This window comes from Agelaius tricolor, unplaced genomic scaffold (assembly GCF_023055355.1).
Source record: "Agelaius tricolor isolate 1412-34295 unplaced genomic scaffold, bAgeTri1.0.p SCAF_1, whole genome shotgun sequence".
In the NCBI taxonomy this organism is placed as follows: domain Eukaryota; kingdom Metazoa; phylum Chordata; class Aves; order Passeriformes; family Icteridae; genus Agelaius; species Agelaius tricolor.
Window position 1 is genome coordinate 85,505,460 of NW_027269261.1, and position 17,572 is coordinate 85,523,031.

General features: G+C 41.8%; 2 protein-coding genes across 9 annotated transcripts in view; one reads left to right on the forward strand and one right to left on the reverse strand.

Moving 5' to 3' along the window:
• ERICH1 (glutamate rich 1) overlaps positions 1–4,590 on the reverse strand; it is a 66,442-nt gene extending 61,852 nt beyond the window's left edge. The window contains exon 1 of the mRNA XM_071442051.1: positions 4,437–4,590. Within this exon, the coding sequence (XP_071298152.1) occupies positions 4,437–4,554 (118 nt within the window). The 5' untranslated portion in view covers positions 4,555–4,590. The remainder of the gene's footprint in view (positions 1–4,436) is intronic.
• A 161-nt stretch (positions 4,591–4,751) lies between these two features.
• DLGAP2 (DLG associated protein 2) overlaps positions 4,752–17,572 on the forward strand; it is a 456,578-nt gene continuing 443,757 nt past the window's right edge. For 4 of the 8 annotated variants that reach the window (XM_071441861.1, XM_071441871.1, XM_071441889.1 and 1 more), the window contains exon 1: positions 4,752–4,921. In XM_071441861.1, the coding sequence (XP_071297962.1) occupies positions 4,904–4,921 (18 nt within the window). In that variant the 5' untranslated portion in view covers positions 4,752–4,903. The remainder of the gene's footprint in view (positions 4,922–17,572) is intronic. The other 4 variants (XM_071441907.1, XM_071441916.1, XM_071442036.1 and 1 more) reach the window with 3 other exon arrangements.

Here is a 17,572-nt window from a genome sequence, read left to right on the forward strand (position 1 = left end):
CTCATTCTGACTTCAGATTAGTGAAGAGAAAAAAATTTGCAAATTTTAAACAGGCAGTTTCACCTAAGAAGAAGCAAGCTAAAATGAAGGTCAATATACCAGTATTTAAAAATCAAACCATGAAATTGGCAGGTGTAGTATCACTGAACACAAAAAAAAGTAAACAGATTTGTGCATTAAGTACTATTCGAAAGAAATCTTTGTAAGGTCATATTATATGAACCAAACATAAATTAATTGAATTTCTACATAGCTTTCTTCAAAGAGTAAATATATCACCCTTTGCAGTGATTTCAACATTTGATTATAACAAAATCAAGCAACTTCTGCAGGCATATCTAATATACATATAACAGAAATCAATATTGCACCAAATATCCCATCACAAAAAAGTTCTGGAAGTTCCAGTGCAGCTGAATTTTTCTTTTCTTTCTAGAAATATATGGAGTTTTACTTTAAGTCATTAGCCAACCCACAAAAATCCAAACTTCTTGAGAACAGTTTTCAACCTTTTGAACTAAAAACAACTGAAAGCATAAGAAACCACATATTGCCATGACAATGTGTGCTGGCTTTGGCTGGGATGGAGTTAATTTTCTCCACAGTAGCTGGTAGGGGGCTGTGTTTTGGATTTGTGCTGAAAACAGGGCTGATAATACAAGGATGATTTCGTTATTGCTGAGCAGTCTTAAGGTTCTTTCTGTTACCTGTGAAGAAGGCTGGAAGCACACCAGGAACTGAGAGGGAACACACCTGGAGCAGCTGACTCAAGGGATATGCCAAACCCTATGTTGACATGCTCAGATATAAAGCTGGGGGAAAGAAGGAGGGGGGAATGCTCAGAGTGATGATGCTGTCCTCCCAAATCACCATTACAGGTAAAAAGGAGCGCTGCTTTTCTGGGGAAGGCTAAACTCCTGCCAGCCCATGGGAAGTAGTGAATGAATTCCTTCTTTTGTTTTGCTTGTGTGGATTTTGGTTTGCCTATTAAACTGTCTTTGTCTCAACCAAGTGAGTTTTCTCATTTTTCTGATTCTTTCCCTCATCCCAGTGGCAGGTGAGTATGTGAGCAGCTTTGCTCCGAGGTGACAGATTCCAGACATCTGTGTTATAACAAGAGCAAACCTAGTGTTGAGTGGAAGGCATTGCACACTGAATGTTTAAAAAGGCAAAATAACTAAAACAGACACACCTTAATGGCACACACCACCACCTCCACCACTTTTACTTACTAACACAGGTTCATACACCTGCTCCTAAACATTATTACTCCCTAGCATATTTAAACAGTCCCACCTTCCTGTGTGGACCATCCCATCTCAATGCAAAGTACCTAAGAATTGCTTGAACTTCCTAAGAACAAACCAACCCCACACCAACATAATCCATCCCCCAAAAAAACCCCAAAACCCCAACCAGCCACCCACACAAAACACAGAACCCTAAAGACCACATCATGTCAGGCTCTGCTCCCTGTGAGCACGTGCTCCCCTTGCAGACTTTCTAAATGAAGGCCATTGGGTGTATCATTTCTGCTTCTTTCACTACCTTTTTGGCCTTTCTCCTTGATTGCATTTCTCATCCAGGCATAACAACAAGGTCAGCAACAAAAACTTTTCTTCCCCCCTTCCATAAAAGGTTTCAGTGGCAGAGTCAAGTACATTTAGTCTAGTGTAGCTTCTACATTTAATCACAAAAAAACCAGCTATTTGTAATTTAGTCAACTACAATCCAAGTAGAATTTACATCTTGATATGCTGTAATAAATCTTTGGTCACATTTGGGGGGAGCAAGATATTTCTCAAAGAAGGAAAAAATAATGTCAGGCATCAAACTCCATTTACCATTAATATTTCCCTTATATATATGGAAAATATATGATGAAAGAAAACATACCCACTATAAAAAAAAGGGAGTCTATCTTTTTTTCCCAGTAAAACATCAAAGTATTTGCCAAAAATTATGTCGAGTTTGAAAACCAAAAATAAGAAAAGGATTTGAATAACCTCAAGATCTCTAAAAATCAATGCTTCTCTGAAACTAGAAAAAGGGAAGAAATAGTGTGCTTTTCTGCAAAATGAAGATGTTTAATATGTGATATAGCCATTTAAAAAAAAAACAGCAAAACAAAAAAAAAAAAATCCCAAAACTAAGGAATTACAGTCTCATTTCAACGACCATTATAATTCTCCCCCAAGTCACCTGAGAGATGAAAACAGCACTCCTTGAAGCAATATTCTCTATTTAAAAACATTTGCCACTGATGTCTGTCAAGTGTTCACATTTGCTTTCCAGTTTAATCTCTCCAATAGGAAGCCTCCTGTTGTCCCACTAGATCATCCCTTGTACAGCACAACTTTTCTATCACTTTTTACTAGCAATTATATCAATAATGTACACTACACCTGCATCAATACCTGAACTCTACCCTTCAGCAGCTGGAACATCACTCTCTATACAACCCTTTATGAAAGTGTTATTTTGGGGTGGCACAAACTTCCAAGAATGATGACTAAAGCTTTCAGGATGCAATTGTCAATGTTTAACAGCAAGAAATTAGGAGTTCATCTGTCCCAGACAGGATCAATAACACACAGAATGACAGCAGTAGTATCTCTAGCCCTGTCACAAATCACTGGTATATGAGCAAGTAAAAAACAAAAAGCTCCACAAAAAACTAAAAGAAAAAAATGCACTTTCTCAACTACTCTTGTCTCACCCTTTCCTGGCAGAGTGAAGTGCATTTCACTTACCTGCTCTACTGGCTTTTCACTATTTAGATTCTCTTCACTGACAATTAGACACATGACCCACAAACTGTTGACCATCCCATTTATGGTATTATGGCCCAGTTCCCAACAAAATAAAAAGCTTTGTTCTATTTTAATGCAGACAAAAATCTGTCTTCAGCATTTCAACATGCTCTTACAAAAAGCCAGCAAAATTAACCTTAAAGGGAAGCAGCTAAACCTTCTTTCTCAGCTCTTTTATAGGACACTTGTCCTTTCAAAAATACATATCATTTCACAACAGAAAGTCAACAGTTTTCATATATGCTACGGGCTGCAGAGGCTGATCAGATGAGGTTTTAAACTCTTCCAGTTTTTTTCATTTCCTTCCCACGGGAGCATGTGACATCCTTGTATTTCTCACTGTATTTTCCTCCCAATCTAAAGTCAAGGCTCCTTAGAGTGGCTGAATAAAACATGAATGATTTCCAACTCTACATAGTAAAGTCAGACACTCAGCATGATCATTTTAGCTTTCTCTGACACGCTACCAAAACAAGCAGCTCTTTATCTGACCTTCAGTTTTAAACAATCTGAGAGCTTTAGAATTCAGTTCTCCCATTCTCAGCTCTAGAGCCATGCATTCATTCACAAGTGCATGAACTCACTCTTCCTAATTCACTTTCTTCCAGAAAACATCAATTTGTAATTCACAGCCCCAAAGCGTAGAAGTAAAACAGTGACTCCTTCTCCCTTCCTCACAGCGAATCTGCATCTAAACCACAGAGAACACTACTGTGTATTTAAACCTCCTTCAAACGATCTCTACTTGCAGTCCGTCAGCAAACAGCTTAGACATTAACTCCAGTGATCAGTTTTACTCTCAAATTGTTATCCTCCCATGAAGTATTCCAGTTTCAGGATGTTGGAACTGTGTGAAAACGCAAAAGCCAAGCACAGGATGCAAGCATTCAGCTCTCGCTCAGCTCAGCTCTACTCGACACTCCTTAAGAACGAGATATTACTTATGGAACACCTGTATTTTGATTATTGCGTTCTTCCTGTGCCGTGTCTTATAAAACATTCAGATAAACAGAATAGACTGAAGCTGTGCTTGGATAACAGAAGGCTTTTATCTTATTCTTTGCAAGCACAGTACCACAGTTATTTCAGAAGTGAGCTAAGTCACTTCAAGCCGAAATAGAGGGTCACTAACAAGTAAGCACGCATGCATGTGCATACTGAGGAAAAAAGGTGTCTTCTTAAAATACTCTATAATTAAGAAGTAAATTTTATTTACTCTCTCCCCACCCCCGGGCAGGAATACTCGGCAACCGAACCCGCCCCGGCCCCTCCGAGCCGGAGCGGCTGGACAGAGGCCGGGAGGGCTCAGCGCCGGAGTCCCCGCGGCCCCGCACGCCCAGAGCCCCGCCTGTGCGGCGGGCAGGCTCCGCGGAGGCCACTTCTGTCCGCCCGCCTCCCCCGCTGCCGGGCTCGCTCGGCTTCTCACGGCCTTCCCCCGCGGGAACGGCGCCGAGGAGCGGAACCAGCGAGTCCCGGGGCGGCAGCGCGGTGCGCCCGGGCCGGAACACACCTCGGCTGAGGGCAACCGCGCCCGGGGCCCTCACCGCCGCCCCCCGGCTCCCTCCATCACCAGCCCCGGCGGCAGCACGGCGGGACCGAGCACCCCTCACGGCACAGACTCACCGCTCTTCCTGCTCCCGGCCATGGCCCCACAGCCCCTCCGAGACAGCCCCGCGGCCCCGCGGCGCTCCCCTTCCCGTTGGCCGCCGCGCCTGTCGGTCCCGGCGCCGGGCGCCGCCATTGGCGGGGCTGCGGCAGGGCGTCCCCGCGCCGCGCGTTGGCCCCGCCCCGTCCCGCCTCAGCGGGCGCGATGCCCGCGGGCTCCGGCAGGGGGCGCGCGGCTGTGCAGAGCCGGCGGGGGCGCCCGTGCCGCGCGCGCGGGAGCGAGGGCGAGGGCGCGCGCGGGGCGCGAGGGGCGGGGGGAGCGGCGGGAGCGGCGCGCGGCGGGCGGGCGAGCGAGCGGCGCGCGGCGGCCCCGGCGGGTGAGCGGCGCCGGGGGACGCTGGGCGCGCGCCGCTGCTCCCGCTCCCGGCGTCTCCTTAATCGCGACCCGCCGCAGCCCGCACCCGCCGCGTTAATAATGCACTAGAATGTCAGCGCTGAAAAAGGTAGGGAGGGAGGTAGGGAGGGAGGGGAGGCAAGGGAAGGGGCCGCCGTCGGGGCGGCAGGTGCGCCGGGCTGCTCGCGGGCCGCCTCCGCACAAGCAAGGGAGAGGACGGGCGGGTGCCGGTGCCGCGGGTCCGCGCGGGGACCGCACCGTCGGGGACGGGCGCCCGGGCAGCGGGGCGAGGGCGCGCCAGCCGCGCCGTCGGTTGTGGTGTCATCCCCATCACCGGCGCGTCCCGGCGTCGCGCTGGTCCCGGCGCGGTGTCGCCGTGGCGGGGGTCTCGCCTCGGCACAGCCCGGGCAGGACGGCTGCGCGGCGGAGTGCCCGATGCCTGAACGGGGCGGCCGCGGTCTGGCACCCTCCCGTGTGGCCGGTCTGGTCGGAGGGAGCCGCGGGGAGGGGGATGCTGCGCTCGGAGCCGCAGTGCTGGGGCGATTTAAATTTTGGCAGCGCGTGATTCTGGGGCTGCCCCGCGAGGAGGGGCCGGGCAGCCGGGGCTGGCGGCGCACTGCCGCCTGCTCCGCTCTCCCTTTCCCTTCCCGGCCGCCGGGGAGGGTGCGGGTACGTCGGAGGGGCCGCGCTGCTCCGTCCCTCCGGAGGGACGGCCCGGCCCCCAGGGGCGGTGGGGCGGCAGCCGAGGAGGGGCGGGCGGCAGGTGAGTCCCGCACGTTCCCCGCGCCGGCTCTGCGCGTCTGCCGCGCCCGGGTGCGCAGGGCTCGGCGCGGCCGGAGGGTCCGCGGGCGCGCACCCGGAGCGCGGGGGTGGGTGCCCGGCGCATCTGCTGCGCTGCCCTCGGTCCCCGAGGGGCGATCACGGGTGGCTGTCGCCACGCAGAGAGCGGCGTTCGCGGGCGGGTTGGCTGAGCGCCTCCGCGGTCCTGTGAAACACCGTCTGCCGGAGAAATAAAATAATTACCCAGTGTCATAATGAGAGCGCAGCGCGCCCCGGCCCGCCTCGCCTCCCGGAGCGGAGCCGGCGAACCGCCCGGCGTCCGCCACCGTCGGGGCGGGCGGCCCCCCGGCCCGAGCCGACCTGCGGCTGTGGGGCCGGTACGGATCGGTCCGGGGCACGGGAGTGGGGAGACCCTTCCAGCCGGCGGGAGCTGCAGAAAAGGGACTTTCTTTTACCGCCCCGCTTTCTGTCGCCTTCGTAACCTAATTCCTGCCGCTGCTGGTGTCCCAGTTCTAACAGCGGTGCCGGTGCCGTACAGCTTGGCGTTTAGCCATAAATCCATTTATAAGTGCTCCAGCCTCAACTTCCCTCAAACTTAAAGGGTTCTGATTTACGGCGACAAGCTACTGCTTGTTTCCAATTCTGCTTCGTTACGGCTCATTCTTACACAGGCTTAATGTGCCTTGGGAGCAGGTGATGCTTGAGTCTCTTCCAGATTAAAGCCCTGAGAATGGGACCAAGGGCTCCCGGCACTTTAGGTGGTGTGAGCCCAAGATCGCGACTGTGAAAGCAAGTGCCCTTCTTAGCGCTGGAGTGTTTTATAACTATTTCTCTCTGCTTCGCAGTAGCAACACAAGCGGAGCACTAACAAAATTTGAAACACAGGATGCCTCCAGCCATTTAGGTAGTAGATGACTGCGAGCGGGCATCCTGCGAGGAGCAATGGTCACCTCAATGTGACCGAGTGCAGATGATGGAGAAGTCTCATGTGGAGTCTTAGTAACTGAATGCTTTCTACTGTGGGATGTGTCAAGGGGGCATACTGATGGTACTGGAAAAAGCAGCTTGGGGGTAGACCAGAGGATGAATGGTAATATTTTATAATGCACGTGTATTCGAGGCATCAGCCATTCACATCTCAGATTTGTTGCATTTCCACCTTCATGTTTTATCTGGAAAACAGGTAAAATAGGAAGAGTTGAAGTTTTATACTTCTGTGCTTTCAGCAATATAGCAATACTTTCAAGTAATTTCCAGATGGTTTGCATAAAACCCTTTATTTCAGAACTGCAAGTAAAATTAAACTACATTTAATTTTACTGTATGCAGCTATTTTTACAGTGCTAAGCTGATCATGTAATTTATGTTTCAGAGGTTCTTCCCCCCATCATTTTGCATGCTTTTCAAAATGTGTGTTATGCGGTTAAAATGGACTCGGACAATGTTTAATAGTTTTATGAATTACAATGTTATACATTGGAGATTTAATGTTGAGTGCTCGAGGCAGACCCTGTGTGATCTGCCATAATATTCCCAAGTTAAAGAATGCATTTATTATGCCAGTGTTCAGTAACACATGAACTAAAATCTAGGATTGTCAAATAAATTTGTTGATTTTATTTTATTTTTTTTTAGCTTTTCATTTTAGTACTGTAAAGTGCTATTTGCATTTAGTTAGTCATATATCTAGTTTGCACTAGAATGGTACAGGGCATACCTCTAATAACGTTTTAGAATTTCCAGTCCCTCTGAAATGAGTTTAAATTCCTGGTGCAAATTGAAATTACACTTAGAATGAAGTCATAAGTGCTTTAAGCAAGCATTTAACAATCAGCAAACATAGACTGCTCTTGACAGAGGTGTTGAGGAGAATGTGTTTTGTCTGTGTAACACATAAAATCACAGTGAAATCCAAGACTTGCTGAATCAATGGTAATAACCACAATGACTTAATGGGATTGGGATTTCACATTTGTGTATGGCAGGATCCCACAAATATTAATAGTGATACTGTTGGCAATGCCAAGCTGTTGAAACAAAAAGTTACCAAAGCAAGACAAAAATTTCAAGGTCCATTGTGGCAAACTAAAAGTTATATTCTATATTCTTAATTCAATAATAATTGGTACATGTGATATAAGAAACATATCCCTGAATAGAGGGATTCATACCTGATCCTGAGGAAAGCTTGCCTGTCCAGTATCTACTGTGTCTGAACATCAAGCAGTATTCTGCCCAGAGGGTGCCCTCTGCAAGTTCCCCTGGACATTGCCTGTCCTGGTTCACTTATCATGTCACAGTTATGGCAGGGTTTTTTGACAGCAGATGTTCTAATAGGAAATATTTGTAGATGCAGTCTGGATGACTGAATTTGAGCTTGATTGTGAGCTTTGCCTGGCTAAATTGTGGACTTCGGAGTAATTATTGACATGGTTTTTTTGAGCCGTAACAAGGATGGTGAAATGTTATTTTACACCTGCTTTGGCAAGAACTTTTTTTTCCTGTTTGTAATTACACATTGTCAAAGCAATTTCCTTGCATAACTACAATGATCCTATGAGAAGTTTTAGTAATAAAAAGAACATAACCCCTCAAATAACCTGCTGATTTTTTATGAGGTGTACCACTGGGGGTCCTTTGAATCTGCATCAGTCAAACAAAAACAGCTGTTTTGGTTCTACTCCATGAACAAGACAAGTCTTATTTGCTGCTTCACTTAATCAGTACAGTGAATTTGTTTATATCTAACCATGCATGGTGAATGAGAGGACCACTAATGCAGAAAGTCAGTGTTAGCCCATCTATTTTGATTGCATTTAAGGAAGACTTTCAGTTCTTAGAAATGTATTACATGGGCCAAAATATCCCATTGAATTGAAAATGTTCTGTTTGCTAAATGGATAGTTTTGTTTGAATAGCTACAGGAAAAAAATACACATATTAGTTCAGTTTGCCTTGCAAAAATTCATAGTCATCCACGAACCATATGGCTTTCTTACCTCTAGTAGAGAAATAGCTCTCAGCATGGCAGATACAGTATGTCAACAGCTATGATCAAATATAAGTAGAAGTGGGCATGGATGAATCAGAATCTCTTTAAAGTAGACTTTTTGGAGAACACAACTTCCCATATTTCAGTCCATATATATCTCCATTATAGAACTATATTTCCCAGAACAGATTATAGTTCATCATAACTACTTTCTGTTGGAGAGGCTGAAATGATTCATTACAGTAAAATAAGTACTCTTCCCATGATATTTATTTAGAAAATGTCAAGTAGCAGTTTATTCATTTAGTACAAGCTCAGTTGTGATGAGAGGATGGAAATCACTGCAGTTAGATTTCTCAATCAGTGTTTCCATGCATGCATATATATTTGGTCTCACTTTGCTTTTATCTGTTTCTCACTGTACTCTCTTAAATACTTCTTTTGTGCATAAAATTTACCTATCTTCCATGCATTTTCATTCCATATTTGTCACATTTCTCTGTCTTTGCCAGTTTTGAAAATGAACAGCAAATAACTTCCAAAATGGCATTGGCCTTAATCCCTCTAAACTTTTTGTGGCTTCATAAGCATATATTCCTATGATATAAAAAGACTTTCTCTCTATTTTTGATAGTAAAGGTATCATACACCAGCAGTTAGCAGAAATACATGAGGTATACCATAGATGAAGGCTTTTATCTCACAAGGGGAATCAGTGTCTGTTATCTTCAGGAGATGCTGCAACCACTGTGTGTAGATAAATTGACAGTAGTGGAACATCTCAAAAAATATGATCAAATGCATAAATCCAACAAGACAAAAATCAGTAATTTAGAGATTTAGACTTTGCACAAATAATAGAAAGAGCTTAAGTATACTTTAGAGCTTTCTGTCTTATCTATAGCTCCCCATCTTGGGTCCTTCACAGCTTCTCCTTCTCCATGCAAAATTCTTCCACTGGTCTCAATTTTGCATCTTCCATCTTAAATACTCTCTTTCAAAAGTAAATTTGTTATGTCAGAAGAAAGAAGAGCATCTTAATGTTGTCAGATTGACCTGATCTCATTTTGAACACAAAAGTTCTTGCATTTCAAAGTTTATTCTAGAAAATGTAAAGGTTAAATCTTGATAATGACATTGAAAGCAGTTAGGAAAGCATAAAACTAAGACACAGATTTAGGGGGAAATTGAACACCACTCTAGTGTAGTGGTCAATTAAGGTGTCTTTGATATGTATTTCATCTTGGAAGCTGAAAGGCTCCTTGGGCAGTGTTCAGCCTCTGGCATGCTGCCTTTAAGAGGAAACAACTTCTCTGCATTGTCCTGGAGAGGCAGCAGGTCAGTATTGAGAAAAACAATTCAAAACTATTTTTATTATCTTTCCCCTTTAATTTATTACTGTATTTTCAGGAATCCCTAAGGTGTGGTGAGGATGCAGATTAATTGTTTAGGCTTGTCTGGAATCTACTTTCCCTTAGCATGATTTTTTTTTTAAAAATACTGATTCTTCATGAAATTTATTTTATGCATTGGAGGTCAACTGAATAAGTTTCCTGTAATTCTTTGCTTCTTGATGGTATGGCTTGTATTGTGAAACTTTTAAATGCCTTAATAATGTTATGCAAATTACATATCATAAAATATCATCAAAGTCTCCAGCAATCCTCCTAGTTTTGCAACTGGAGAAGCTGGTAACTTTTCATAGAAAACAGACATAATATTAATGATGAGGATACCCAAGTTACACTTAAAGGAAACTTTTCCCAAACCATTTCACTCTTATGTGGTGGCTTTTAGAGCTTGTGCAGCTGCAGGAATGCAGAAGTATGCTATTGTATTATTCTGTGCTTTTCTGGCAATGAGGAGTAGAATGAACTTCTCAGCTTTCATGCCTGCCTTCTAGTTTCACAAGTAGCCTATAAAAATAACACTGAACAAATAGCTTCACTCACCACAAGTGGGAGGTTACTTTTTAACCTCTTTTTTTCCCCTGAATAGCAGACAGTAGTGAAAGAATCTCAAGTAGTTACTACACCTTTTATTTCTTATACTCTAAAAATAGGGGAGCAAGGAAAAAAACCCAGAGGATCTTCCACATTCTTGTTGATTTATGGATTAATAAGTCATTGGGATATAAAGCTACAGAGCATAAACACTCTTATTCTCTCGAATTTGTCCAAGCAGAGTCCAAGTAAGATAAAAGACAACAGCTTTGTCTCATTCATGCAGAGTGAAATTCTTTCCAAAGATCATCAGTATAAGGCCACCTTTAGCCTCTGTGCAACAGCAGATTTTACTTAAATGAACAAATATATTCTTTAGTTTTAGAATTTGATAACAATTATCTTCCCTGATGAGCAGAAAGGAGGACAATACTTGGTTTTATTCCTTTGATTCACTTCTATTGATATTGCAGCATTTCAAAACCTGCATAGTTGAAGCTACAAGAAAAATCTTTTTTAATGCTACAAAAGGAAATGGAAAAGTATGTCCAAATGTCTTGAAAAAACTATGTATCTGTCCCAATTCTTAAGCAGACTTCCTCATGATAACACAATGCAGAGGAAATAACATGTAGACTTAATAATGTGTTTTTTTTTTTAATTGGGCTATGAAGACCATCATAGCCAGAAGATGCTGAGTGTCAGTGAGGAGTATTGGTATCCTCCCATGGGCTCCCATCAGTAAGAATGACACAAGCTTCACCTTCCCTCTGGAGGAGAGCTCAGGCCACTCTGATGTTCCCAGCCCTTTCTGGCAGCAGGACATGAAACTGATCTTGTCTTTGATGGCAACTTGTGGCTTTATTATCTAGCATCTGGCCTGGTTTTGGGCTATTTTGGGATTATCTTTGCCTTATCTTTTACTTAAAGGTAAGGAATTGAAAAAATATGTTTTTAAGTGTTCCTGTTATGCATTGTATACATGATAAATTTATTTCTATTTCAGTCTGAGATTTTAATCTCATTCATTTGAGAGTCTGTTTACAAATGCTGTCACTTAGGAGTAGCTACTGTAGCTTATATTCATACCACAAAAGTCCAAAATTAGTTTTCAGAGCTAGATAAACTACTGGGTTTAAGAGAATAGCTTCAATATATAATAGATGCATTAAAAAAAAAAAAACAAAGTAGTGTAAATGATTAACAGAAATTTAAATACACTCTTTTCCTTTCTGGGATTCAAATAAAACTGGAATGCTCTTTCCTTCCCCTCAAGTTTTAGTAGACTGAGAAATCAAAATGTTACATGTAGCTTAGGCATGGCTCCTTCATAACAGTTTACTGAAAATCCAGTTTACTACAATTTGTAGATCAGAGTAATTTTGTCACAAGGTCCTGTGGTTTACAGCATTATATGCAGAAAAGGCTGCAGTACATACAAGAATGCAGCATTACTTTTGTTGCCAGTCCTGAAATGCATTGGATTCTTAGTGTCTCCCATCTCAATATATGTCAGCTCTTACTCATTATGGAAGGGGTGATTATAGCAAGCGAGGTGTTTCGAAGAAATTACTTTTTATGAAGTTGAAAAGGGATGCAATTAGTTATGATATCATGTACTTTTATAATAATATAGAGGGTAACTAATTTGATAACAGTTTTCCTAAGTGATAATTTATAATGTACTCCTCAAAAATCTTAACATGACATTTCTAAGGGAGAAATTGTTTCTATGATACTTTTCAGTCTCATCTCCTTTAGTAATATGATGCATTCTTATATTGCATTGACCTTTCTCACAAAAATTTGAGTTACCTACACTGCAAGGTTTCAGTTGCAACAAGATTCAGAAAGTTATATATTACTTTATGAATTCAAAGGCACACAGTGACATTTGAAAGTAAGGAAATAGAGGACCAAATGATTAAAATGGATCTAAAATAGTAAATTAAATATTTTGAAGTTGTTCTTTTTCTTTCGAAATTAAGAACTGATAGATTAATTTTGGATGCTTCCCAGAGTTTTTCTCTTCCCCCCCATTAATGTTTCTCTACAGCTAAAATAATTTGTCAAAGGTGACAGAAATCAGTGGAAATATTCTTATTTTCACCAGTAAAATGCCTCATATAGTAGTGTGTGTTCGGTCCTGATGTAATTTATAGTGCAGGTAATGGTTTTTTATGTTGTTTCATTTTGAATTATCTTTTTTTACATGTATGTATTTTTCCTCGTTAATTATTGTATTTCAAAATACTTTTTACATTTTATGGTGCTTTTTGTACCATACAATGTAAATGTCTCATCTGATAAATTATTATTTTTATCATGTACTGTGCTTACGATTTAGAGCAGTGTGGAAATCTCTCCACTACTTTTAGTTGTGGATAAGTTATGCAACTTACTTTGCTAACCAGTGTCATGTTTCTGATCAATTCCCTGGGATTTTTCTGTTTCTTTTTACTTTCCAAAATAGTCATGAATTTCTGTTCTAAAAACGATGCAGAAAAGCAAAATACAAAGCTGAGAAGCTCAGTGTATGCTAGGCTGTAGAATAATGCTTTGATCAATAAAATGGAAAAGTTTCTCCTATATAAGCATATCACATTCAGATGGCATTCTCTTTCAGGCACTTTCCTGGCATGTTTGTGAGTAATCTTCTTTTTAGTTGCACTCCTGGGTAATGTAATACATTTTTATTTTCATTTTTTAAAGAAAGATACAAATGTGTTTTCTGAACTTCATTTAATAGAATATTTTCTCTGCATTTATTAATTTCTTTAAATTACACTCCATTGTTTTAAAAACTTTGTGGTATACTTCCTAATTAGATGGAATTTTGTTTAAAATGTGCTGACAAATGTCCATTTGTTACTTCAACATGGACACTGAAGCTTAGCAAAGTAGTGTGATACCTGAGAATCACAAGAATGTGTAAAGCCTTTCATTCTGATTACAGCCTGGAAATGAAATCTAACACTTTGCTTCAGTGCTAGAACAATCAGTGCTCTAGGTGCAGCTTGTTGACATTTGTGTTTTCCTGCACTTCATGTTGCAGTCTGTGAGCTGGAGGGTGAGCAGACACAGGAGCAAGCCCAGGTTAGTGTTGAAAAAAGGGAGAGTATCACAGAGGGGTTTAGGGATGCATTTCTTGGCAGCAGAAGAAAAGAAGACAAATGATCAAGAATATAGATTAAAGACTCAGAATGTAACACTGGAGAGATCCTAATAGTGCAATACAGGGTATGACTGTTTTGTTTGCCTTGTTCTGCTTATATGTAAGGGGCAGGAACAAACTTCATAACATCCCTTTCCTGAGGTATCACACACATTTAGGAACTGCATCATGCAAGATTGATAGACTTTAATGTTTTCATGAGTATAAGAAAAAATTGCATGGACTATAGGTAAACAGACATCAGTATTGCATAATGTATCTTGATATACAAAAATTTATAGAAAAGGCTCAGCTGATATGAGGTAGCTGCCAGGATACATTTGGATTGTTCTTTACTTGGAAAACAGATTGCCCATAAAAGAGGGTAACTTATATAAAAAAAAAAAAAACAACAAAACCCAAGAAGAAATTTACTGAAAGAAAACATTATTCTGCTATTAACTTTAGTTGCATAATGTTACATAATGATGAATAAAATTTGTCTCTCTTTTTTAACATATTTCATGGGCTGATCCAAGTTACCCTAAAGAAATATCTTACTTATTATTATCACTAAAATTTGCCATGAAAGTTGTGCTTCTCTTGACCAATGGAACAAACTTTTCCTGTGTTTCTGAGTTTAAAGCACAAGGAGCAAAGTATTCTTGGCAGCCAGGCTGTTCCCATGTGAATTCTCTTCTGAAAGACATTGATGTGATCATTAGTTGTCTTTATTTTTTCAGAGCAAAACATAAAATCCTCCAGCCTTGTCCTCTCTTCATAAATATGTCCAGCTCTTGTAATCACTACCACTGCTGAAATCTCACCTGAAAGATTTGCAAGAAGTTCTGAAATAAAGAGCATTGTACGTGCATGCAAGATGTCCCCTTTATGAAGGAATGATAGATACACTGAAATACTGTTCCAAAAAACCTTACTGATGCATTTTCTTACAAACTGTATCCATGAAAATTTACACTAACTGTCCAGTACTTCTGTTTCTTTGGCTGCAGCTATTAATCATGTAGTTTCACCTAGAGGATTTTCTGATATTCTTTTTGATAGATTTTTTTCATGTATTGTTTTAACACAAATCTGTTTCAATCTATATGCCATAAACCTTTTAGAAAAATTCACTGTATATATAAGCAACAAATTGTGATTATACCCAAGCATTTATATATGTTCCACAAAGGAGAGTGGAGAAAGAGGGAAGATTGAAGACCAAACAGTAAATTTTCAACATCTTTAGCATCCTTAGATTGGAATTTTAAGATTAACTGAAATATTCCCACTGAAAAAAAAAAAGTGATTAAAAGTATAACAAATAAAAGTGGAAAGCCAGAAGATAATATAGAATTAATGATATTGTGCAATAGCAAAGTAGTATTCATATAGTCATTATGAAAATGAAACGAGAAATAATTTCACTTTTTTTCCACGTGGAGGCAGTTAATTGTTCATAAATACATGAAAAAACTCGTGAACTGAAAGGTGAAAATGGAGTTGAACTGATTCCTGTAAAAAATGAAATACAATGTAAGGTCATTTAGTGGTTATGTATAAATTTTTTTTTTCCCCACTTGTGACTTGAAATTTTTATTTAGAGATGAACGAAAATAATTTCCTGGAATGTTGCCTGTTGTCACCAGGAAACTACATCTTTCAGAATTTCCTTGATATTAGCTTTTTTGTTGTTGTTGTTGTTTGGGCTTTTTTGGTTTTTTCTTCACAACAGGCAACTTGGAAATTTCAGCTGGTGTTGAAGTGATGTATATTTGGGAATTCATGTAAAAGTATCTTCCAAGTCTGTTTGTGGCTGAACCTGGGTCTTCATTAAGTTTCTTGATGCAATAAAAAAGGCTGGCTGAAACCTCCTGTTCCCAATTGTGGTTTGGTCACTATGGATATTGCAAGCTTTCTCTTGCACAGTCGCAATTTGCTTTACCTGTGCTTGATTCCATGGTGTTTGAGTGTGTTGGGGGATGAGGAGAGCACAGTGTCCTCATTTTTGACAGGAGGCAGCATTTGGATAGCTCTGGCTTACACCTGGGGCTAAATCCAGCTGGGCTCCCTTTAGTGCCCAGCATCACTTTAGGTGCTGTAGCATCTCCAAGATTCCTGTGCAGCCCTGGCTGAATCCAGGCCAGGGGCACCTGGCACTGCCCAGGGAGCACCAGCTCCCCAAGGTGGCCCTTCCCTGCCACTGGTGAGGAGCTCAGGGCCATGTTAGGGACTATAGATAGTCACACTTCTGCCCTTCAGCCATGGCTCCAGAAGAGTCCCTTGTAATCCATGTGCTGTATCTGCCAACAGATACAATTCTGCCCACCTCAGGTAACTCAAACTTTCCATAATAATACCAGGTACCTGTTTGTAAATAACTAAATCCTGCCCAAGACCTGGGTTGCCATTGCACCAAGGAGAGCTCTTTAAGTGGCAGTACCTGGCTGTAACCATCGACTTTGATGAAAAAACGTCAGTGGTGAGGCAAATTTAAAACTAATGGATCCTGGAGATTAAGATGCATTTGTGGTTTTTATTTTATATAATAAATGAGCACATATAAAGTGCTCTTCAGATATGCTTGGAGAGCACTGTGCTGGCTATGTGCAAATTTGAGCTGTCAGTTGCTCAGACTTCAGCTTATTTGTATTTAGCTTTCACAAATTAGCCTACTTCCCAGTGAAAACCAGCCATCTGAAGTACCTGAAATGTTTTAATTCAGCCATTTGAGTTAGATGTGAACAAGGAAGGTTTTGCCTCTGAACTCAGACCCAGTTTTTAGGTGCCAGCTGGCAAAGGCATCCCTAAGCACACACCTTGCTGTGAGCAGGATTTTGGAGTTTAGCATCGTATTTGGGCTGTGTCATACTTCATTTGTTTTCACTGTAATCTTCCACAGAAAAGGTGACTTCTATATATTAACTCTCTGAGCAAAATTTTGATGAGCACAGGCATTTTCAAGTCATAAAGACCAAAAACTGCCTACGAGAAAAGCTGTATTTTTGGCTTCTCTATGTTGTTTATGAACAAATAATCCATGCTCCTATTTTTTCTAATGTGAAACTGGGAAACAAACATTTTCTTAACTGTTGTTGCTTCTGTCAGAAAGGTAGCCAGATACCCCAAAACACTGAGCTGGGATATGTGCTGATGGATGAAGAGAGATCATCACAAAGTTATTCTGCCCAAACTGTGCAGTGCCCTTTGTTTGATAGCCTCCCCTTCCATCGATGATCACTGATGGTGCCAGGTGCCTGAGACCAGAACAACACTGCATGGAATGCCACAGTGGCTCTGTTGATGAATGTGCCATTTTTGGGGCTGATGGCCCACTGTAATTGGGGAAGTCCATTCTTCTATGGTGTCAGTGCGTTTTCCATCTCTGAACTTTCTCCAAGCTGCTCCAGTCACTGGCATGATGAGAATTACTGGAGTACTTTGGGCCATTCCTCTTCTGGCATCAGAGAACCATGAAGGAGGGGCCTGGGAGAGAAGTGGCACCTGGAAATCTCTGCCTTCTCCATCCAAGATGATGCCTTCAGGCCATACTGAAGCAGGGCAGCATATTGCATTTTGCTGCCAAACCACAAGTACCAGCTCTAAAGCTCACCCTGCCACTGGAACACTGACCTTTCATCTGGGTGCAGTGTTTGGGAAGAGCACAGTCAGCAATCCTCTCTGCTGATCTCCAGTACAGACCAAGAAGGGGACAGATTTAGTGTTTATCCTGTACAGGGCTGCATGTGCTTTTCCATCATTTTTAGAAATTTCCTTTGAAAGAGCTGACAATGCGTGATCTATTTTAAATAGTGCTTCAGAAGATGAAATTATTTTTGGTCTAAGTGAAATCAATAAGACTTTTAAATATAAGATATTGTTTTAATA